At 37.6% G+C, this 24,537-nt stretch overlaps 1 protein-coding gene across 6 annotated transcripts in view; it reads left to right on the forward strand.

Annotated features, from left to right (window-relative positions):
* The window catches only part of CALCRL (calcitonin receptor like receptor), a 91,756-nt gene that overhangs the window by 57,990 nt on the left and 9,229 nt on the right, over positions 1-24,537 (forward strand). For all 6 annotated transcript variants that reach the window (XM_039347010.1, XM_039347006.1, XM_039347008.1 and 3 more), the window contains 8 exons: positions 2,052-2,220; positions 5,117-5,227; positions 7,668-7,780; positions 12,160-12,251; positions 14,041-14,167; positions 16,495-16,648; positions 23,123-23,183; positions 23,299-23,365. In XM_039347010.1, coding sequence (XP_039202944.1) covers positions 2,103-2,220; positions 5,117-5,227; positions 7,668-7,780; positions 12,160-12,251; positions 14,041-14,167; positions 16,495-16,648; positions 23,123-23,183; positions 23,299-23,365 — 843 coding nt within the window. In that variant the 5' untranslated portion in view covers positions 2,052-2,102. The remainder of the gene's footprint in view (positions 1-2,051; positions 2,221-5,116; positions 5,228-7,667; positions 7,781-12,159; positions 12,252-14,040; positions 14,168-16,494; positions 16,649-23,122; positions 23,184-23,298; positions 23,366-24,537) is intronic.

Below are 24,537 nucleotides of genomic sequence, written 5' to 3' on the forward strand. Positions count from 1 at the left end.
CAGATGTTATCTTAGAACCATTGCACCACATCTTTCAAAAATCTTGGAGCACCGGGGAAGTACCTGAGGATTGGAAAAGGGCTGATGTGGTTCCCATCTTCAAGAAAGGGGGAAAAACGGACCCAGGAAACTACAGACCAATCAGTTTAACATGAATACCTGGGAAGACCCTAGAAAATAAAATAAAAAAACAGATCTGCGAACAACTAGAAGCAAACAAAGTTATAACCAGTAGCCAGCACAGATTTGTTAAAAACAAATCATGCCAAACCAATCTTATTTTATTCTTCGACAAAGTGACTAAATTAATAGACCAGCAAAATACTGTGAACATAATATACTTAGATTTCAGTAAGGCATTTGATAAAGTAGACCACAACCTACCCCTTGGTAAGCTAGAAAAAGGTAAAATAGACAACATCACCACCAGATGGATCTGTAGCTGTCCTCAATGGCACTATATCCATATGGAGAGAAGTAAGCAGTGGGGTACCACAAGGTTCCATCCTAAGCCCAGTACTTTTCAATATCTTCATCAATGACTTAGATGAGGGAATTGAAGGGGAACTCATCAAATTTGCAGATGACACCAAACTGACAGAAGTAGCCAACACCCCAGAAGACAAACTCAGGATCCAAAAAGACATTGACAAACTTGACAATGGGCCCTATCCAACAAAATGAGTTTCAATGTGGAGAAAAGCAAAGTTTTACGTTTAGGCAGGAAAAATCAAAGGTACAAGTACAGATTGGGTGAGACCTGGCTTAAAAACAATAACTGTGAGAGGGACCTTGGAGTCCTAGTGGATGATCACTTGACTATGAGCCAGCAGTGTGCACCAGCAGCCAAAAAAACTAATACAATCCTGGGTTGAATAAACAGAGGCATAGAATCAAGATCACGTGAGATATTAGTACCGCTTTATAAAACTCTAGTAAGACCACACCTGGAATACTGCAGCCAATTTTGGTCACCATATCATAGAAAAGATATTGAGAGTTTGGGAAAAACTCAGAGAAGAGCAACTAAGATGATCAAAGGCCTAGAAACTAAAACATACAAAGAACAGCTGCAGGACATGGGTTTGGTTAGTCTAAAGAAAAGAAGAAATAGAGGAGACATGATAGCAGTATTCCAGTATTTGAGGGGGTGCCACCAAGAAGAGGGGGGTCAAATTATTCACCAAAGCACCAGAGGGCAGGACAAGAAACAACAGTTGGAAACTGATCAAAGAGAGAAGCAACCTGGAATTAAGGAGAAACTTCCTGACAGTGAGGACAATTAACCAGTGGAACAGGTTGCCCCCAGAAATCACGGATGCTCCATCACTGGATATTTTTAAGAAGAGGCTAGACAGTCACTTGTCTGGGATGTTATAGGTCCTCCTGCTTGAGCAGGGGTTTGGACTAGAAGACCTTCAAGGTCCCTTCCAGCTCTATTCTATTCTAACTCACTGCCTACAAGGTACCTCTCTTCACCATTTTTCTCCAGTTGCTGACAGGCATGCCTAGACTATGTGAAGTGTGGCCTTCTTACTGAGACCACTTCATGTCACTCTCCAAGCAGCCTCTATTCTCATGATCCTTCAGAAGCTGCCTTGTCAAAAATCACACAGTTTGGAGAAAGAGGCTTTTGAAGCACAGTGAAAGCGGGCTCCAATCTCCCAATCCTTTCGAAGCCTCCTTTAATGCTAACATGGCTGATTTGAGTCATTTATAAAATTAGGTTGAGGTGCCTGAAACTCAACACATTTTGGACAGTTATACGTAGAGATTTTTTTGTTGTTGTTGAGAGAGAGAGAGAGAGAGAGAGAGAGAGAGAGAGAGAGAGAGAGAGAGAGAGAGAGATTGTACCTTTGAAGACACATTCAGAGGAATTTATTTTCAGATAGTATCAATTTAACGCTCTTCTGCCCAATTACTTCATCTGCACCTTTTTACATACTTTGAAATGATTTGCATTAATTCATCCAATCCAATTCATGCTCTGTACAATGTTTGCAATTATTTTGGCAACTGTGACAATCTAGTTTTTCTCATTATCTGTCCAGGCTTTTGTTATAGCAGTTCCAGATGAAAAAAAAGGGAATTGGTCCAATGAAATGGAAACTAAGAACCATACAGACCATCAAACTATACTAGGTGTAACTAATAATAAAATCATGACAGCACAGTTTGAATGTTATCAGAAAATTATGCAGACTACTGAAGAATATGAAGGTAAACAATGTATATCAATATATTTTGATTTTAATCAAGTTATTTTTGCAAACTAAAGCACACCATCTGTTAATTCTTGCAAATATAATTTAAAAATGGTTTTTACCTACTAACACTGTGCTTATTGCATCCCTCTTGGAAATAATTTAATACGAAAGTATAAGAGCTTTCAATTCTGCTTTTTTCCTGTCTAAAAGAGCAGATTTGATCTTTTAAAGTTCTTTATAGACAACACTGGAAACTTTTATATGTTCCAATAAATCTTCCAATAAGGCACTCCAGGGTGTTCTTATTTAGCACTGCTTAATTTAATTGAATCTTGAGTTTATTTAATTTATTTTGAATGTCATAATAAATGCAACTATTTGGTTTGTTGCTTTATCTTTTGTATGTAACTCTGGCTTTGGGTTGTGAAAAGGAATCAAAATAAATTATAGATAAATTAATGAATGGAGATGTTTGTTGAAAAATATTTTGCTGCTGAGATAGTTAAAGGTACACGTTGATTTGGAGGGCAATGATAAATAATTGTAGTTTATCTGATATGAAAACAGTGGTTAAGTTGAATTAAAATCTTATTCAGTATTGCATAAGAACAGCTTTATTTACACTGCAGAAGTCAAATTATTAATGTATAACAAACCTTGAATATTTTCAAACCATTCTCACTGGTTTAGCAAAAGAAATGTCTTTTAAAAATGAGGTGGGGGACTTTTCAGTGAAAATTAGGAGCTTTGCATTAAAGGGTGGTGGTTGTTTTTGCAAAATAGGCAAGAGACTTATGCAAGTGTGGCGAGTAAAGTAATGGCTCCAGTCATTTGTAGCCTCCCTTATCATACTTCCTAATTCCAAGAGACATCCTAAACCAGTGGTTCTCAACCTTTCTAATGCCGTGACCCCATAATACAGTTCCCCATGTTGTGGTGACCCCCAAGTAGGTGTGGCCACCAATAAGAGGGAGTAGGACAACTAGGGAAAGGGGGAAAAATGGTGGACAGCATGGTTTTACGACCCCCATGAAATGGTCGTTCGACCCCAAATGGGGTCCCGACCCACAGGTTGAGAACCACTGTCCTAAACAAACTCATTTCACAACAGCTGTTATTTAAGGCAGGCAGAAAGGGAGGCCCTAAGCAGATGGAGATGTGTGTAAATGATCACAGCAACAACAACAGCTCTTTCTATCACCTCCCCAGAATAAAGTTCAAAAATGACATCAGTATAAATCCTAGGGCACTTAAAAAATAAAATAAAATAAAAATACTGTATAAAATTTGTTCTGCAAAGAAAAAAAAATGGAAGCATTCTGACCTCAGTCTAAGTAAATCTTTACTTGGCCAAGTTCAGAAACCTTCCAATTTCAGAGTAAAATTATAAATCTTCATATATAGAAATGGGATTTCGATGCAATGGATCACTATTAGAGATCCACAAACAGTTATTATACCTTTTTCTCTTTGGCAGAATTGGAGGAAGTGTATGGGAATGATTTATTTTATGTTTATAAAGAACTCAAGGCAGCCAACATATCTAGTCTTCCTCCTATTTTCCCCATAACAACCCTATGAAATGAGTTGGGCTGAGACTGGGACTGGCACAATGTCACCCAGCTGGTTTTTCATGCAATTTTTGGTAACCAGGTGGAATCTGTCAGGTTTCAGGCAAAAATATTTAGAAGGTTCCCTATCCCCCACTGAGCAGGATTAGCCCTGGATATGAGTTTCCAACAAAAGTGATGGATGTCGTAGTGATATCTGCAGCTAAGAAACCTGCACAGGTTCAGAAGGTGAGACACTGAATTCAGCATGCAAAGGATCCTTCAGAGGTTGGAAGGATGAGATGGATCTGCTTCCCTTCCCCTGCTTCAGTTTTGTTTTGGGGAAATTCATTGGAAAACAATTGTGTCCCAGGCAGGTTTCTTGCAAAACTATAGAGTAACAGTTACAGGGTAAGAGAGCATGATGGCAAACAACATCCTTAAGTCTTTTGGTTGTTTTCTGCTCTTGCGCAGTATTTTTAATAGTCAAGATTTAGATCAGTGGTTCTTAACCTGGGCGATATCGCCCCCCAGGGGGCGATTTCATTTTTCAGGGGGGCGATGGAACGAAAAGGGGCGACACGGGGGCGAAGGAACGAAAAGGGGATGATATGGGGGCAATGGAGCGAGAAGTTTGGGGGACACTTTTGAGACTTTTTCGTACAGTGAATGGCTGTATATCTGTCGTACAAAAACATCAGATCACTCGCTCTTAGTGGATTGAATTGTGTTTTCAAATGTTCCTCCAGCCAGCTTCAGTACCGAACGCTGTACATATGTGAATACGCATCGCTTATCTTCATGTGCGTTGCACAGCAGCCTCTACCCATACAGTAGCGCGCCATTAGCCAGAATATGGGAGATTTGGGGAAAAGACTGGAAATAAATTATTTGCATTGATATGTCCTGATGACAATTTTAAAGAAAACAAAAGAAGTGTTTGCATAAATTGAAAAATTATTTCCTATGTTGTGATTGAGAGGTTATGTTGGGGGAGGGGGGCGATGACAACTTCCTCATCGGCTCAAGGGGGCGATTCGTTCAAAAAGGTTAAGAACCACTGATTTAGATGATGGTTTTAGAACTCAAAGTGGCAAAGATAGAAAAATGGAAACATTCAACAAATTGTAAAAGCCCAGAGCAAGAACAATGGATGGTGGGGTTTTTTTTTTTCTTGGTAGGAAGGGGTTTATACAACAAGGCTGGTATGGAAGCCTCTTTAGAAGCAAATACTGCATATGTCAATCATAAGGAGTTTGGATTGGATCCAAATATTTGCTTTTTCTGTGGTAGAAAAAATGTACCCAGCCTGAGTAAATTAGGATGAAATGCTTCAAATGATGCCTCTTCACTTTGTAGGTCCACATTGCAACAGAACATGGGATGGTTGGTTATGCTGGGATACTACTGCGGCAGGAGAAACTGCAATGCAAAACTGTCCAGACTATTTTCAGGACTTTGACCCTTCAGGTAAGGATTAAGAATTAAGTTTACTAAAGCCAGCCAGTAAAGATATTTTCTGAGTGCTGAGAATTTGGGTAGAATTGTACAACTTCAACATTATAACAAATCCTTAAATAATTTGACAGTAAACTCTTTCTCATATAGGATTCTTATTACTTCGAATGCATTTGGTATTATGTGTCAGATGTAACCATGTCAGGCTTACACAATTTATACTGTGGGCCATTAAATGTTTGTCAAGTTCTGGAGATAATAGTTTCAGGCAGGAAGAAAAGATAGGAATTTAATCAGACTCCAGAAGTGTTTTCATGCTTGGCTACTAGACTGTGTCCAGTGTGATAGGTCATATGTTCTGTATGCAAGAACAACATTATGGAGTTGAGACCATGTCTTCTTTGTATTTTGAAGTATCAGATTTATGTTCCAGGTGGACGTTTGGTCAAAGATGTCTCAAATAATTAGGACAGTCAAACTGTTCCATATCTCTTGAAATATTTTGGAATTTGCATGTGCAAAACAAATATCTATAGATGGATTTGCAACTTGATGCTTGTTGTCTCAATTCATCTAAGTTCAGAGCTAGATTACAAAATCAGACATTTAAGAAGGGTATTTCAGTCAATTAACCAAACTTACTTTGCTATTAAGGAGAGCTTCTACTTCATTTAAGAAGTTGAATTGATTATAATCCATCATTTAATTATGTATATTGAAATGTACATAACTGTTTAAATGAGTATTTTATTGCTACAAGGTTAAAGAACAGTGCTTAGTAATTTATAGATTTAGAGGATGAAAGAGGAGTACAGATCGAAATAGGCAAGGAAGTGTTAAAAAAACATCTGGTTGCTTTGAATGAATTCAAATGCTGGGGCTCACCGCAGGATTGATGTAATCTCTGAACTGCTGACTCAGTGGAGTATAGAGCGAATGTCTGAAAACTTAGAGAAGAGCTATCAGTCTTTTAAAAAGGGGAGGGGGAAAGGAGACCCAGGAAATACAGACTAATCAATTTGACATCACTACCTGGAAAATCCTAGTCATCAAGATAGGGGTTAGCTAGCAAGTGTAAGATGAAATACTAAAGAAGGGTTAATTGGTAAAGCATTCCTGAGAATGTGTTTGATAGAATTTTGACTGAAAAGATACAGAAAGTGATAAAAAGAAAAAATTGAAGAATTAAGGAAGGCTTTCTGCCAATTGGTGGGCTAGATTATATTTTTGCAGTTTAGCAGATCACTGAAGCTGCTGAAAACTGAGAAAAAGCTTATTGACTTAGAGAAAGTATATGATAAAGTGAGTTATGGAATGTTTTGTAGGAATATGGACTTCTGAACAGATTCCTGAATATAGTAAGACCACTATATTTTGGAAGGAAAGAATGTATAAAAATAAATGAAATCGTTGCAAGTGGTTAATAACTGAGCAGAGAGTGATACAAGTATCACAGTACAGTATAATATCCTCTTGGTGGTTTGTGTATACATGTATGAAAAATGTTTGTGAAGATATTAAAGAAGTTTTGGTTAAGAATTTGTAAGTAGATACAAATTTTGTATGATGATTTTCAGGGAATATTAATACTGTAAATTGAAGGATGAGTATGGATTTGGAAATTAATATATAAAAAAACTCAGTGACATAGGAAAAGGAAGGAACAGTTCAAGTTAACTGGGCCAGAACTACATGACTAACCTAAATCACATGTGTGCTCCTTGGCAGAATGTTTAGCAAATATGAGTAAATGAATGGAGATATTTTAAGACCTGCAAATATTTATTGAAAATTACTAAGTATTTCTTATGGGATTTGTGCGTGCAGGAAATATCCCTTGGTGCGCTAGATTAGATTTTTGCTGATAAGTGGATCATTGAAACTGCTGAAAACTGACAAAACATGTAATGTCCATTTCTTGCAAGAAATAAATTGGCAGTATATAAAGGAATTGCTATGTGAAAATAATAATTGAGTGAAAAGAAATATAAATGTAAATTGAATGCAGTGGGAATGGAAATTAGGTTCTTAAGAAATATGTATGGTAAAACAAGAAGAAATGAGATAAAAAATGAATGGATGCTAAATAAACATGGATTGAATACAAAAGCAAATGACCAATGTGTAAAAAAATACATTGAAGTCTTTTGGTCATATGTAGAAAAATATATATGCAATTACCAAATGCTATGTTTGAGAAAAAGTGGAAGAATGAAAATGGTGTTCTCTTTTTCTTATTTCATACTTCAGATGTAATTGCCTTATTATTTATTATTCATTTTCTATGCTCTGCATAATGTTGCTTACACTAAAAGGGAATAATGGCGATGTCAGCATATGTACTGTATATATGCATTTTGGTGCCTTTTGTTGTTGCAGTTATTGAAATATTAACTATTTTTGAACACAGACGTGGCAATTATTTTTTTTCTCATTAATTTTTCTCCAAAAGAAAAAGTTTTGAAGATCTGTGAAGAAAGTGGACACTGGTTTGTGCACCCTGAGAGTAACAGAATTTGGACAAACTATAGCCTTTGCACTGATCGAATATATTATAAATTGCAGGTAATTGCATTCTCAGAAGAATAAAGGATTTTAAAAGACTAATAATTATGAAATATCCACTATGTTAATTTCTTCTCCCTTTCCACTGCATTATATTTCAGTAAGATTAATTAATTTAGATTGCCATCCTAGAATAGGTTGTCCTGGAAGAGATCCTATAGAATTCAGCAGGAGCTATTTATTAATAGACATGTATAGGATGTATTGTTAGCATTTTAAGTTCCTTGTTTATTAGGTATAATAATTTATATCTATGTATTTTTCACCATTTGCAATCAGGAAAAATATCATGTGTGTAGAATTGGTTTCACAAATAAGCAGGAAGATCATAAATAAGGGGGGAATCCTTGGTATTCTCTGAGCTTGTTTGTTTTCTTGCAGATGTTTCATTACCCAAACTTGGTAACATCATAGCACTGATGATGTTATCAAGTTTGGGTAATGAAATATCTTCAAGAAAACAAGCAAGCTCAGAGAGCACCAAGGACCCTTCATTTCAACCCTGCAAATATTCTCTTTTATCAGGATCATAAATAGATGGAAGAAAAGACAACTACACATAGATTTTTAGGAATTTTTATGAAAGAACAAACAAACTTTATTATTTTTTCTATAAAACATAAAGATAAAAACTAACAAAAACAATTGCTCAAACAGAAATAGCTAGAAAAGAAAAAGAAGAGATAAAAGTACAGAAAGATAAAGATTATAGAAACAACAGTGTACAAGAAAAATTAAGTACCTTCTGACTTCTTTTATAGACAACATAGTTAAAACTTAAATTCAATCTTTACTTTAGCATCAAACTATAGCTTCATTTTTTTCCAATAATCAATAGATTTTACCACTTATCAAATCCATGTCATAATTTGATTTTTTTTCTGTTTCTTGCTAAAAGCCTACAAAAGGCTTGCAATTAGTTTTAAATTTTGCCAAAGTCTTTTCTCTAATCAGGGCCATGCAATTATTTTCTCCATGATTAAAAAACTCAGTGTACTGAGATTTTATATTTGGATCAGAACTGACCACATGCAAAAATTGTAGGAAATGGTAAAAAAAAAAAAAAAACAGGTTATCCAATCATAGGGAGGTGTGAATACTTGTTAATTTGTGTAGTTTACTAGATGTTCAGTTGAATGCGTTTCCATCTCTCTTGTCTGGATATCCATTCACTCTGGATGAACTATGAGAATAGAGCCAATGGCACGGATTTGCTGCAATTTGTGAAAATTGATATAAGAAGGAATAGAAGACAAGAAAATAAACACAGTAGGCAATGTTCAAATGTAAAATCCTGACAATAAGCTGTTCTGAATCCCCATTGACAGCCTACTCGCCAAACTGCCCTTAGTACAGCATGGCTGATCAAAATTTGTTTGAAGCTTGAGACGCATGTTCAGATTCCTAACAGCTTAAATCCCAGGAAGTTGCTATTGAATTACAGTGCAGTTGGTTTACAAATTTTATGAGATCTATTAATACAGACCTTGATTGACCCTAGAGACTTCATTCCAGAGAGGAGAAAAATAGCTTCATTTGTGAAGGACTAATAATGTGCAAGAAATCTGAGAACCTGTTCTATAAAAGCAAAAATGGAGCAACAGTGGCAGCAGCAACAGCGGAAATAACAGTTTCCATTTAGCACAAGCAATACACATCCTGCGTGACTCCAGGCACTTAGATACCATCCCATGGCTATATTTTGATGCCAGCTAATTAATCCTGTAGTGTTTTTAAGTTCTACTGAGCAGCAGAATCAAAGGCAGACTGCAGACCAGTGTAGAAGATAATCAGTCATGCAGCCTGATTTGAAATCTAATCGTCTGTACAAGTTCTGCTCTGCTTTTTCGGTGTATGCGAATCTGGGCAGCCAATTCTACTGACTTCCAGAAGTGACATCCAACTTGGAATTATTTCAAGTTATCTGTCTTTTCTCTCTATGTGTGGATTATTTAGGGTTGCAATGACCAGGTTTAGCTACTAGCACCATGGCCTTTGAATCTATATGGGTGCTTTTTAAATTATACCCAATTTGATTGACTCAGGGTCAAAAGATCTGCAAAGCACTGGGCCCTATGCAGTTGGATTTTGTATCTCCCTATAAGAGCTGGGAGAAGTTCTATTTTGAAAAAATATCCAAGATGCAAAAATGAAACCTGCAAACCTGTATTAGTGATTTGTTTGTTTGTCTGTTGTCTTGTACTACACTCTATTTCCATTACAATTTATACTATGCACTGTTCTACATATGATAGTCAATTACTATTATTATACTATACTCTATACTCAGTTGTACTTCTATGCTATATTATAATATTTCTACAAGTATACTATTACTATTTCTATTATACTGTTATTATACAACAGGGTTTTAACTCCTACAGACACTGTCTGTCTTAAAACCCTCCCTCCCTCCCTCCCCCCCCCATCTTCTACTGTTATTTTCACACTAGCCTATGTGGTATGTTGGTGAAGGTGATGGACTAGGTGTGGGAAAATCCTTCCTTTCATCAAAATCAACCACAGATGTTCCATGGGAGTCTTTGGGCCAGTCATTCTCAGCATCGCTTATCCCACAGAGTTGTTGTTGTGAGGGTAAAATATGTGGAGAGAGTGCTTTGCACACTGCCTTGAGCTCCTATACTAACAACAACAATAATAGCAGTAGCAGTTAGTCTTCTATACACACATAATTGTGTGTTAACACATTTATTTTGAGTTAGACTCTCCCCTCTTCAATATATATATATGTCTGCCTAAATTTAACTGTGCCCTTCCTATGACCTCCCTATAACTCCTGACACAAAAGTGTTACTAGCCCTTTTGGCTGTGGAACATTAAATTCCTAACCCACCAGGGAGTGCCACAATGACACAGGAATATTTGATAGAGATAAGGGAAGTCAAGCTAGCTGTGGTTCTCTTTACTTCACAAATATTTTCTGTTATTTTCCATGTGCATCACGTTACCTTATTTTGCATTAGTGGCAGCATTTGTTTATTTCCCCTCCTGAAAATATGGTGGAAAATTAACCACTTGCCACGTCATCTGTAGTGTATATATTTGCCTTCTTATGCTGTTTTACAACCATACCACAATACACATGGCTTTCATAAAAACATCTTGGAAGTATGCTCACTTGTAAAAAGTGAGCTTAGTATGTATGTACATAATCAGTATGTATTTATATACTTAGTATATACTCCGAAAGTATGCCCCCTTTAGAAAGGGATCATATGGAATGAATCAGTACAGTCAATAAAATGTAGAAAAATAAGTAAAATATTGTTAAGCTACAGCATGGGAGATCATGTTGGTATCTCTGTTGTGCTTAATAAAATAATGCTTAAAGTTTACCAAACATAGACAGTGCTCATTGTTTTCAGAGAGACTACACTACAAATAAGCAAGGCAGGATAATTATTTAAGAAAAATCAACTCTCATTAATATTTTAAAGGTGTTAAGTTTAAGTTAAGATCTGATATGGTTTAACATTTGATCTTCAGCTGAGTAACATCCTTTCTGATAATTCATGCTACCTATCAGGGCAAAATCTCCCCAAATATTATACAATAAAATAAAGAGAAGTGCCAAGGTTGAAGTAAAACATGTGCTTTGTTTTGAGGCTAGAACAAAATGCTTGGGGTACTTGGATATTTTTTCTGTCAGTTCACAACCAACTTGGTAGAACATTTTGAGCGGGATGGCTCCAACTCAGATTTTGTTTTCAGATTCTTGTTTTGTGCACGTTCCTACAATAAAATATTTTAAATAAAAAGCAATCATATATTCTTAAAAAGAGTGACAAAAGGAAGTAGTTTTTTTAAATAGTTTTTAAAAAAGCCCCAGCAATCAGAAAATTAGAACAAACAAAAGTTCCTATAAATGAAGACATGTCCCAAAATAATGTTGTGGGATCCAATCTGGTTCGGTCATCAGGACCAGAGTTTTTTTCTTCCAGGTTTTTTGACTCATGCGGGAGCCCATCTTCAGGAACTCTCTATGAGAGTGTGTGCTGTTCAGATCGGACCCCACAACAAAAGTTTAAAACTCCACAGAAATTCTTAGCAGACAGCCTTAAGAATGAGAGACCACCAGTGAAAATGGCCACTCTTGTCCTGCCAACTTGATCGTGCTTAAAGAAAAAGAAACGAGCTGGGTTTTGGAAGACAATCAGACTAGCCTCTAGAGTAGCATCACAGTTCTAGAAATTGTCACCAGCCCTAGCCCACACGCCCATCAACAAAACGTGCTGAAATGTTGCTCAGGTACTATATTTGATATTCTGATTTCCAGCAATTATTTTGAAATAATGTTTGAGCTAATGCTTAATAAGCTGCACTTAAGTGTTCATTCTTCTTTCGACATTTTATTACAGACAGCTCTGAATCTATACTATATCTCTATCATTGGCCATAGCCTTTCAATTGTTTCACTTCTGATTTCCCTTGGCATATTCTTCTATTTTAAGTAAGTATCATTTACATTTATTAATTGCATTTCTATAGCTTATAGTCATTATCTGTATGCAGTTATTAATATGTTAGTTCTGGTATTCTGAGTACTGATTACAGCAAGAATTGTTAAGTTGTATTCATATTGTCCCTAATATTAAATTTCATAGAAAACTGTTGAGGTCATATGACTCCAAAGTATGTGCATAATTTTATGACAGTTTTGATATAGGAGAGACATATGAAGCCACTGTTAACTCTGTTGGGTATATAGAGACCAAACCTGCAAGTACAATATAGTTTATATCTCAATTTTTCCGGCAAGTTGTAAGTCCAAATATGAATTTGTGTTTAGCCCATATTCATGACTGAGTGTTAGTGGCAGCTGATTTAAACTGCTGTTGTAAGTGACCTTCAAGATGTCAGAATCATGAGAAGGAATAATTAACCAACAAGAAATATACACTGTCACAAGTCTTTCTGACCTTTGTTTTGTTCTCTATAGTATATAAACAATTTATTGCTATTCCAAATCTTGAAAAACTTCAGTGTAATGCACTTCTGTCTCATCCAAGTAAATTGTTTTAAGAACTTTAGCTTATATCTAGAATACACTGTCTGCCTTGATTTTTTAAAAAAAATAAATGCTGTTTCATACTTGCAATTGTTTCAAATGTTCAGACAAATATGTAGTGATCCTTTAACACGCATACCACTAAATCATTCCTTCTTTGTGGGTAAAGAACTTCTGTTTGTGTTATAATTTGTGGTGATCAAGTTCAAAATAAACTAGCTTCAGAATATAGCTTAATATTTTCTTTTGTCCTGAAATTGATCACCCTAGTTTTCTAATGTGGTCAACTCTCCCAAATTAATGACTTCCCAGGATAATTAAGGTATTATGGCCAATCTTTCACTAACAATATAGAGCAGACATGTCAAACATAAGGCCCAGGGGCCGGATGCGGCCCGCGATGTGGTTTCATGTGGCCCGCGAAGCCATCCTGGAAACAGTGAGGGAACAGCCTCTGCTGCCTTGGCCCCGGCCCAGGCCGGCTGGGAGCCAATGTACAATTTTGTGGTGGCCATCTATGCTGAAACGCATTCAGTCTTAGCTCCACAAGGCGTCTGGAAACAGCGAGGAACCAGCCCCTGCCGCGTCTGCCCGCCTCCTGAGTGCATGCTGGAGAGCTGTCACCCTTTGTGAGGAATGAAGAAATGCACCATCACCTAAAAATGGCCAGCAAATGGCCCTTGCCTACTTCACATATCCTGCTTGATGGGCTCCGGGGAAGGGGTTTCGGCAGGCTCTTCCAGTGGACCATGCCTTGGTGCTTGCCCTGGTCCCACCCCCTTCTGCCAGAGACCCTCAGATCTGTCCCACTCCTGCCCAGGCCCCCATAGGCACCCTTGACACGAACAATATAGAGCTGGCCATGCCCACCCAATAGGCCATGCCCACCCTGGCCACACTTACCCCCCCCCCCCGAGGACAACCACAATGCTGATGCGGCCCTCAATGAAATTGAATTTGACACCCCTGATATAGAGGGAACATTTGTAGAATATTTTATTACACAAGACGGAGCACTGAGGGCAAGTTATTGTGTTCAGTTCAGAGGGTCAGTTAGGTTACTGTAGACTCTTCTGGCTCTTTCAGAGGGTCAAATGTTTTTGAACTACAAAACAACTTTCAATTTAGCAATTAAATTGCTAACAAGAAACTGTTTTGTGCAAAGGAAAGAAATAGGGAAAAAAAATCTCTGCCCCTCTCCCCTAATTTTCTCTTGCTCATTTTCTTTCAGGAGCCTCAGTTGCCAAAGGATCACATTGCATAAGAATCTCTTTTTCTCTTTTGTTTGCAACTCTATTGTAACAATTATTGTTCTAAGAGGAGCTGCCAATAACCAAGCAATGGCTGCAACTAACCCAGTAAGTGACTACCACATTAGTATTTTTGCTGCTTCATAAAATATCTGGCAATATGATCTGCTAAACTCAGGGGAACTTCACTCTGTGTAAATATGCATAGCTTGAGCTAATTGAGCAATTATAATAATCAGTGAAATAATATGAAAGAGGAGCAGTGTTTATAGGAAGCCTCATATGCTCCCCGAATATAATCCTGATTATTCTGTGTTATATATTTATGTGTACAGTACCTTTTGATTAAAAAAAAAGCCAATGTGGTGTAGTGGTTAAGGCATCAGCCTAGAAATCTGAAGATTGTGAATTGTAGTCCCACATTAGAAACAGAGCCAATTGGGTGATCTTGGGCCAGTCACTTTCTCATAGTTCTAGGAAAGAAGCAATGGCAAACCTCTTCTGAAAAACCTTGCCAAGGAAACTGCAGGGACTTGTCCAGGCAATCTCCAAGAATCAGACACAATTGAACAGAAGAAAAAAAATCGTAATAGTAATCTATACAGTAGCATTCTACTGTATCTATCTGTCTGTCTGTCTATCTATCTATCTATCTATCTATCTATCTATCTATCTATCTATCTATCTATCTATCTATCTATATATATATATATATATATATATATATATATATATATATATATATATTTATAGATAGATAGATAGATAGATATGGATATAGATATATAGAGAAATAGAGATATATATCTTGAATCCTTTCAGCTGGATATGTCCATGCTACTTTTGGGGGGCAATATTTTTCAGAAATGGTTTGCCCTTGTTTTCTTCCCAAGGTTGAGAAAAAGAAAGATTGAGACTTACTTAAAGTCACCCAGCCAGCTCCATGTCTAAGATAGGACTTTAACTCACACTCTTCTGTTTTTGTAGCCAGTCTTTTAACCTTTAACCAAACTATTCTTAATCTCATGATTAGAGTGGTAGAAATTGTTGCTAACTATACCCATGAATACCCATACCTGATTAACTTCTGGACAGAATAGTTGCCTAGTGGCATTTGTAGACTCTCAACATAAGGAAATAAGCATCTTGTTATAGCGGTTTGAAAGAAGCAGTCTTAGAAATGGAATTTGGAACATATCTGTTGATAATGATAGAGTTATTTCACTGATAGTTTGAAGGTTCAGGTGGCTTTCCGTTTCTAAGAGTGATTGACAGTGATAGGTCTATTGTTTATTCGTGCGCAAGAGTTTAAATTAATGCAATAATTAATTTAAACTCTTAAACTATAAGAAATAATAACAACAACAACAATAACAGCAGGTAATGCACAAATTGAAGAGAAACAACTAGAAAAAAAAATAACAAAATACCATGATCTGCAAATTGAAGTTGAGCAATTGTGGAGGAAGAAATCAATAGTTGTACCAATAAGTTTTTACCAGTCCCAGACTGTGAATCAAATTGAAGATTTGATGTACTGAAGATTTCATGTACTGCCTGCCTCCCATGAATTTTACTGTTTTGTTACACTGAATTTTTGAGGGTTTTTTTTTAATAAAAACTTTGGAGTAGCTACTTCATCAGAGAGACTGTTTGAACACAGTTTGAGATTGATCCTTTGATTCAATTTATGTAATTGCCTATCTCTTTAGACTTAAAGTAACGAAAAAAATAAGGTTCTGAGAAACCATAGGGTCCACTTTTTATTGAATTCTTAATTGTGGAGAAATGTTGCTCAGCCTCTCCTAGGTAGATAATACTGAGCTAAATAAACCAGTGGTCTTTCATGGTAGAAGCTTCCTATAATCCCAAGGATAAGATTAATGATGTAACTAAGTTTAGTAATAAAAATGGTACAAAGCAATGGCAGGAAAACAGAGCCATGAAGAAACAGGTCTCCTTCAAATTAAGCTTGACTCTTAGTGACCTGAGCTTGCAGAGACATTGGCAAAAGATACCATGATTAGTCACTGCCTTTTTCCAGAGTATGTTTTGTTATCTTGATATCCCTGGTAACTCTACCATCTAGATACAATGAGAACTGTCTCTTAAGCCCAGATAAGATCAGCCAAGTATTATCACTTGCTGATGCAAATCAAGTTCTAAATATATAGATTCCAAGGTCCTGGAAATTAATGCCCACATTCTTTATTCCTATGGATAGATAAGAAATAGATCTTTTTGAGATTCTAAGAAGATCTTCCAAGTTCTTCCCCAGAAGGTGTGTGATCTCAACATAGCATCTTGAAGCAGAGAGAATTACCTTTGTTTTCTCTTTGTGTTTCCATTGTTGCTAGTGCAATACAAGTTAAGTTGGTTTTATCATTTGCATATTACAAGAATATCTATAATTATATTGATCTTTTCTCCCATAGGTTGTATGCAAAGTGGCACAATTCATTCACTTTTACTTAATGGTTTGCAATTACTTCTGGATGCTCTGTGAAGGCATTTACTTGCACACTCTGATTGTGGTGGCTGTATTTGCAGAAAAGCAGCATTTACTTTGGTATTACCTCCTTGGATGGGGTAGGCTATTTTTCTTCTCCCCCTCCCCCTTCCTAAGTATATTAATATCACTTTCTGGGCTCACTCATAGTGTAGTTTTAATTCAAGGGGAATTTTAATATCGTTGAAAGGAAACCCAGCAGTAATTTGTAAACTCAATTGCTTCGTTCACACAACCAAAAGATGCTAAATATCATTTTACATTAGATATCACTTCCCACACTGGAAATATATCACTCATGGCTTTTAAGTGTATATTACTGACTCATAAATCTTATCTTAGCTAAATGGGGAATGTGTTGGGGCAGGAAATGACTTCTTTGATTTAGAAAAAGGAGTCTTCTATTAGGAAAGGGCATGGGGGCATAATTATTCATTGTTTCCCATCTTAGGAGTGTTTATACAGGCAACATTAAGGGTTGAAAAAAAATATTACAGTTCCTACAGTGGGGGATAAGCCCACCATTTATTTTTCCAGCGGTTCCTTTGACCTCTTTTGTTCGCAGAGTAAAAAGAAGCCACGTCTCTTGAAAAACCTAAGGTTTTTTCCCCCTTTAATGGGCCAATAGGCGTTGATTTGTTTTATTCTCTCATTAAATTCCAAAGGGGAGGAACCCTTTCTGGCCCTGGATGTCTTGCATCATGCCGTGATCTAAGTGCACCTCCTGCCCCAAAGCCCATGATTGTGTTTGCGATTGTTTATTTGTTGCTAATGCGTCTGTGGTCCATCACTTTGGCTGACTAAAGATGCTATTTCAAGTTCAGTTTTGCATCTTAGGCTTTGAATGTGTTGTGTATTCTACCCTATGCCGTCTCTCACTCCTCCATCTCTCTCATAGTCACGGAAAGCCTCTTTCCAACAGAAAACACTTCTTTAGAAAAGCAGAAATAGGGATTAATCAGCAAATATTATAGACATTTAGGAATAATTTCTAGATTTAGCCAAAATGATATGCAAATATCAAATAGGTTCATGTAAGAGGTGATCTCTGCACTTCTGGCATCGTGAGGGAACAGGAGAAGCTTCAATATTTCACAGTCCTATCCTCTCCTGGTCTCCTGTCAAGGAGAGAAAGACTAGAAATAATTTCTGGGGTTTGGAGAGGATGCTTAGTTTTTTTCCTGATACTGGAGCCTCCTAATAACCATCTTCATTACAGACAAAAGTATTCTAATAAATACAGCCCTACCTTATGCAGGGTTATTATGATTGGTAAGCTTTTATTCTTTTAAAATGAGTAATTTAGATTTGAGCCTGTTTAAATCAAGGGTATTGGACGCTATGTAGCTTCTGGAATCAATTTTTATTCTTTCATAACACATGCTTATTTTAAGAACCATTAACATAATTAAACGTGGATCTGAGAACTTTAATTTATGGAGACCCATGTACAGAGACATTTTAATGTCACTTTAATTAGATGAATCAAGGCTTAAATCAAGTTGGATTTATAGTGTCAAATGCCAGCATTACAATAATAAGTTGTTCTATATTAAAGCATATTTATTGTCAAGGTTGATTCTAATTCTCTATGGGTCATTTTATTAATTAGTGGTAACTGGGGTACAATAAATTATAAACAAACCAGCCATTTATGAATATAAATATTAATGCAAATATAAATAAGTTAAACTTACTATGTCTGGTATTGTAAAAGTATCCAAATACAGATTTATATCATTCCAAACCAATTCTTAAAATTTCTTGATTATTTTTACCCCACGTTAATGTATATATAGAAGATATAGAGGTAAGATCAGCCACTAGAAGAGACATTTCTTTAGAAAATTGGTCTTCCCCCCAAATTGAGTATCCTTCAGATGTATGGATATCATCTCCCAGAATATTCTGCAGTAGCTATTGAGGTGGGGAATTCTAGACATTGCACTTCTGCTTAATTCAAATAAGGCTTTGACAGCATTTTGAGAACATCGGTGGTTGCCTCCAAGAAACCATACCTGCTGTTTTTATCACCGTGCACTCCTAGTCTCATGATGCTGTTGTATCACAAGTTTGGCCAAGAACTGACAGGTAATAAGTTCCTGTATACACATCCTGCAATCTACTCTCATCACGAGATTAGAGTGATGAAGCCATTCGGAGTTGGAAAATATCAGAAATCAGAATTTAAAACTGTGTATTCCAAAATATTATTGTGGACATTTTAAATATTTATTGGCTGAGTTGATTCATACCTACGTTTTCATCCAAAAAGACAACATAATTAAATAGGCATAGTTAAAATATACATAATTAAAACATGAGTATAAATGATGATAAATGACTAAGGGGATTGGTTGAATGGTTTTGAATCAGCTTGACTGTAATTTCTACTGACATGAGTCAGAGTAAACTGACATCCAACCTGAAGTATGTATACGTGTCTAATGTCTATGGGAATTTCTCTACTGCCAGTATTACATCAAGAGTGGAGATGTCTTATTGATGTAATACTCGAAGTTCCCTTGCCACATCAGTTGGGTAGCAAAATCTGGTCTCAAGCCAGTGCTTTCTTGCTTTCTCTTCTGATGAAGCTGGGCTGAAAAGGGTAAGGGGAAAGACGTTTGTTGTCAATTTTCATGGGCCGGGTTCCAACAAAGCACTTAAAAAGTTTGTCTGACTGCATGAATTTACTGGCCTCCCTCTGAAAACTTGGAGAATTCATGTGCTTATGAATGGATTAAAGGCGTGATGGGCTTTAACATCTGGCTAAAATTACATCTTAATGGCAAAGTAACTAAAACAAGCTTCTTTAGTCAACTGAGGTTTGTTAAATGTTAGAATTAGTTGCAGGATCATGGGAACCTTAATGAACAACAGCCTTTCATTTCCTAAACAGAAATAGCTTTTTAGCTTTCATGACAAAGGCCCTTTCTAAGCAAATGATTTCTAATCAGGCTCATGGAACAAACTCAAATGTTTACAATACTAATGTGATCTTAAATTGTATTTTTTTAAAAAAAAAATAAAAATTGTCCATATATGAAAAGCTCTGAATAACCATGCCTGAACAATAGCAAAAAAGATCTTTGCGTACCCCTGATACAGTTGGGTAAGGCACCTGGGGGAGGATTTGTGATAGGGGTTTGGGGGGTGGACAATTCCTCCTTGAAGGAGGGGTTAGTCCCACCAGCTTTTTAAAAGGTCATGGTGACTGCCTCTTCAAGTGGCCATCACCTGACCCAACTGTGTAATTTCCATCCATTGTCCAATCTTCCCTATTTAGAGAAGATTCTAGAGAAGACAATCATAAGGCAGCTTCAGAGGACTCTAAAAAAAAAGGATTATCTGGATCTCTTTCGGTTGGGATTTAGATCTGAGGGAGATACTAAGGTAGCTTTGTAGTATGCAACATCTCCTTCCTCTGGATCTGATTCCAATAGTTGTTGCCATGCCGGGGGAGGGGGGGAGGAGAGATCTAATCCACACCCACTACAATGTGGGGTATTGCGGAGCTCAGTTTTCTCTTCCTGTTTAATATCTACATGTTAAACTCTCAGTGAGTTATGCAAAGGTTTGGGGTTGTATCACCAGTATGCCGATGATACTCTCCCAAGTATCATAATACTTTTTGAATAATGTCATGGACATCCTGTTCCAGTGCCCAGAGGCTGTGGAGGCCTGGATGGGGTGGAATAGGCTTTGGCTCAACTCAAGCAAGACTGAGACGTTTTGGGTGTTCGGTCCTCCTGGTGCTGGGAATCTTTCATATTTGATTCTGGATGGAATATACAATATGGAGATCCTCCTGAACTCACAGTTCCTGCTTGAAGAGGAGCCTTACTCACGGGTTAGTCATGCCATCATGGCTTCCCATCAGGACTACTACAATGAGCTCTTACACGGGGCTGCCCTTAAAGAACATTCAGAAGTTTCACTTGGTGCATAATACAATTAACGGCAAGATTAATTGATGTATTTAACACCTTTACTTTGTGAGCTGCGTTGGTTGCCAGTGTGCTGCTGAGGGTTTCTATCTTTAAAGCTTGGGGCCAGGTTACTTAAAGGACCATCTTTTCCAGTTGTTTCTACATGTCCCATCTGTCCAGCGGGATGGCATGCCATGGGTCCTGCTAAGGCTAAGAAATGCAGGTTCACAGGATTTAGAAGATGAGCATTTGCTGCCATTGCACCCATCTTTTGGCACATTCTTTCCCTGGAGATTAGGTTGGCCCCAATCTTGCTGACCTTTCATAAGACCCTAAAAACCTGGCTCAGACCTGTGAATCTAAGTATGTGAAGGGACCTGTCTCTTGGCTATGTGGTTGATTATTGGCTTTCCTGACTGCGGTGTATTTTAATTTTTGCATATGTATTTGTTTTACTTTTATCATTGTCCAATACCCAGACTCACAGAGAGGGACAGTTATATAAATTGATGGAATAAATAAAGTTTGGGCTGATTATAGATATATTTCAGTTTTCAGCCTTCTGGATGCCCTTGCATTAGTGCAGTGGTTCTCAACCTGTGGGTCGGGACCCCATTTGGGGTCGAACGACCATTTCACGGGGGACGCCAAACAACGCAGTCCGCCATTTTTTTCCCCTTTTCCTTAGCTGTGCTACTCCCTTTTATTCTATTGGCTTTTGAAAGCCAATAGAATAGACTCTCTTGAATAGAGTCTAATTCTATTGGCTTTCAAAAGCCAATAGGAATTGTCCAGGCTGTCTCTGCCCTGCTGAGCCCGCCAAAAGTCCCATTCTGCAAACAGTGCTACACCAGTTGAGTAGTCTTCGACTTACAACGGGTTGAGTAGTCCTCGACGACTGGTTGGGGGTCGTGGCATTAAAAAGGTTGAGAACCACTGCATTAGTGGGAAAGTATGATTAGGCAATATGCTTCTGAATGCTCCATGGTCAATTCACTGTTTAAAAATCAAATTGTATACTAATACAATATTGATCTTATTTTGAAAATGTAGAAAAGTAGTCTTATCTTCACTTCATTTCTATTGTAGCCAGAAGATGCTACTGTAGAAATAAGTGATAAGGAAGTGTCCAAAATTCAGAAGAACAGGTGAAAAATAAAGCCCACAATAATTATATAACCCCTTAAAGCTGAACAGATTTATTGCAACATATGTTAGCCTATCTTGTTAGATGGTTCTTTTTCTAGATCATTTTCAGTACCTGTTGAAATGGGCACTAATCTCACAATAATGACCCTGTTTTTGTACCATAGCTGACAATGTAGGTCAAAGGAAGCATTTCCAAGAATGGCAGTTTTCATCTTTGCCCCATTGCCAGTTAATTTCATCTACCTTAGGATTGGCTCTAATGCTTGTATTGTAACAATGGGGTAGGAACGTAAAAATCTGCAGCCATGTATGAGTGTTGGCTGGAATTTTTCCCAATCTCTGAACCTTTTAAACTAAGATATGAACTTGAGATCTTCTGCTTCCAAAGTGTACATTATGGTTTGCATCTGAATCTCCTATTAAGGTTTGCATCTGAATCTCAGAATGAATACAATGTACAGTATGTGATTATGGTGCTGTGTTGTGATCCTTGGGACTGGGAGAAAGGGAACATGCTAATGTTATCCAGGGGACCTTGCTGTCCTTAAAGATTAATAGAATCTCCCTCACTCCCTACTTTTTTCTCTTGATTTGTTTTTGATATATTAAGTGTGAAAACCTACATGCTTCTTTTTATTTTCCTGCTGAAAACTGTTCCTTTAGTTGTTGCTTAAATTGGGTTACACTGACTGTTGCTCTCCATGGGTATGCCAATAGCTAGGTATCCAGAATGAAGGAAGCTGCATGACGAGATGGCTGAAGCAAAGCCAGCCTTGTCAATGTTATTGTTCTGAAGATATGTAATGGTTAATATATTTGAAAAAGAGTGGTTGAGTGAATACGGAAGCAATACTAGATTATATATTTATTTTATTATATTTTTACATGAGTTTTTAGTCAAAAGCAATTAGTCCCATAAGACAGGGGTCCCCAAACCCAGGCTATGGCCCATTATTGGGCCTTGAGCCATTCAGAACCAGGCCATGGAAGTGGCAGGTGAATGCGTGTGCGTGCACATCCCCACTTGCGCAAGCAGCCGGGAGAGCATGTGTGCTTATGCTACATTTGCATGTGCACTTTCCGCCATGCACACAATTCCATTCCTTCTCCTCACCCCACCCCACCAGTCTACAAAGCCAGAAAAGTTGGGAAATTCTGCCATAAGGGAAGGAAAATTGGGGGCCTAGGCAATGGGAGATTGAGGGAGATAGATGAGGCCTTGAAAAGGCCCTTCCTTCCATTGGATCTGAGGAGTCTTCCCTTACAGAAGGGAAGATTCTTCCATCATGTTGCCATCTGCTGCCAGTCAGCTGAAGACCCTCTCTCTAAGTGCCTGGTCTTCCATCTACTGGGGGGAAAGAGTCATATTTCCTAGTGGTCCTTGTGAGAATCCTGGCAAAGGCCACACCACCTCTTGCTTCTGCACTCCCAAGGTTGAAATGTCTCAGTAAGAAACCTATCATTTGTTGTTCACAGGCTTCCCGTTGATACCTTCCTGCATACATGCTGTGGCCAGAAGCATATATTTCGATGACAAGTAAGTCATCTCCTGCCTTTGAAAGAGTTTTCATTTTAAAAAAAAAGTTTCTTACGAGAAAGAGGACACAATTATTATTCTTCTTTAACTTTTTTTTTTTTTTTAAATTCCGTAGCTGCTGGATCAGTTCAGAGACTCATCTGCTGTACATCGTCCATGGTCCTATTTGCGTTGCTCTTTTGGTATGAACTTTTAAAGACAATCTTTTTTTTATTATTTTATTTTAAGAACTTCCTTGGTTTTTATGTTTTCTCAATCTGTAAGGACTGCCAATCTTTTATTTAAATGGAAGTAAACTAAACAACAAGTTGAAATAATAGAAAATACTTGCAGCTCGGGTTTTAAATTTTGCTTGGGGTTTGTTCGCCAGGGTTGTTTTAATATAATTTCTGAAGGTTTCGTTACGAAACTAAGTCATCAGCAGGATTTTCTTGTCCTATTCTCCTTAGCAACAAGTACATCAAACATGGTCACAGTGTCTTATGAAGTTGCATGCGTCAGTGTTTGATGTCAGTGCTGTGATAGTCTGTTTCATTGGCTGGAATCCAAAGAGTTGTGTATCTGTACTATTGGGCCCCTGGGACAGAGTGATGTTAGCATGGAGCAGGATAAGTCTGATAATTGTACCTGCTGAGCAGGGCTACTCCCTCCAGTCTCCTTCGCCTCCTGGCAGGCTGATTGCTTTATGCAATAGCAGCACTCTGATGCTTAAGGGTTCTATGGTTACTATTTATATTCATGCTCAACAGATGTTCAGGTCCCCCCCCCCGCCCCAGCCTTGCTTGCAAAAGCAAAGTGGTGGGAGTTGGGGAGGTAAAGTTCTTGTTTTTATCCTGGCCTATTTTTCATTGTACATGCCTTACAAAACGGGTGTCGAACTCGCCATGTCATATGACGTGTCACGACGTATTGCAATTCTTTTTGCATTGCCAGCAATGGGGTGGGCACAGCTTCGGTATGATGAAACCAGCCAGTGGGCCAGCAGTTTGACACCCTTGCCTTACAACTTCCATTGTAAAAGTATCTCTCCACCACTCTGCAGCCCCTCCCCCACCCCCCAGCTTTCCACTTTTTCAGTTCCATCCCCAGCAAGGGGATCCTGAGGGATCTGCTTTGTGAGGTTTTTTTTTCAAAGCAGGAAGCAAAGACAGTTTGGGGAGAACTGCAGAGTGATAGAGAGCACTGTAATGGAAAACAGGAGGGGCAGCCCCATCCTTAGCCATTGTAACACCATAACCTTCCAAACACTTGCCAAAGCCCTAGAAAATGAAATATTATATATATAAAAAAAGAGATATCCCAGATGAAGAAGAAAACTTTGGAGAAATGGAAAAAGTGATCTTGGCTCATGCAC

This window comes from Crotalus tigris, unplaced genomic scaffold (assembly GCF_016545835.1).
Source record: "Crotalus tigris isolate CLP2741 ecotype Arizona unplaced genomic scaffold, ASM1654583v1 scf7180000018044.196413, whole genome shotgun sequence".
NCBI lineage: Eukaryota > Metazoa > Chordata > Lepidosauria > Squamata > Viperidae > Crotalus > Crotalus tigris.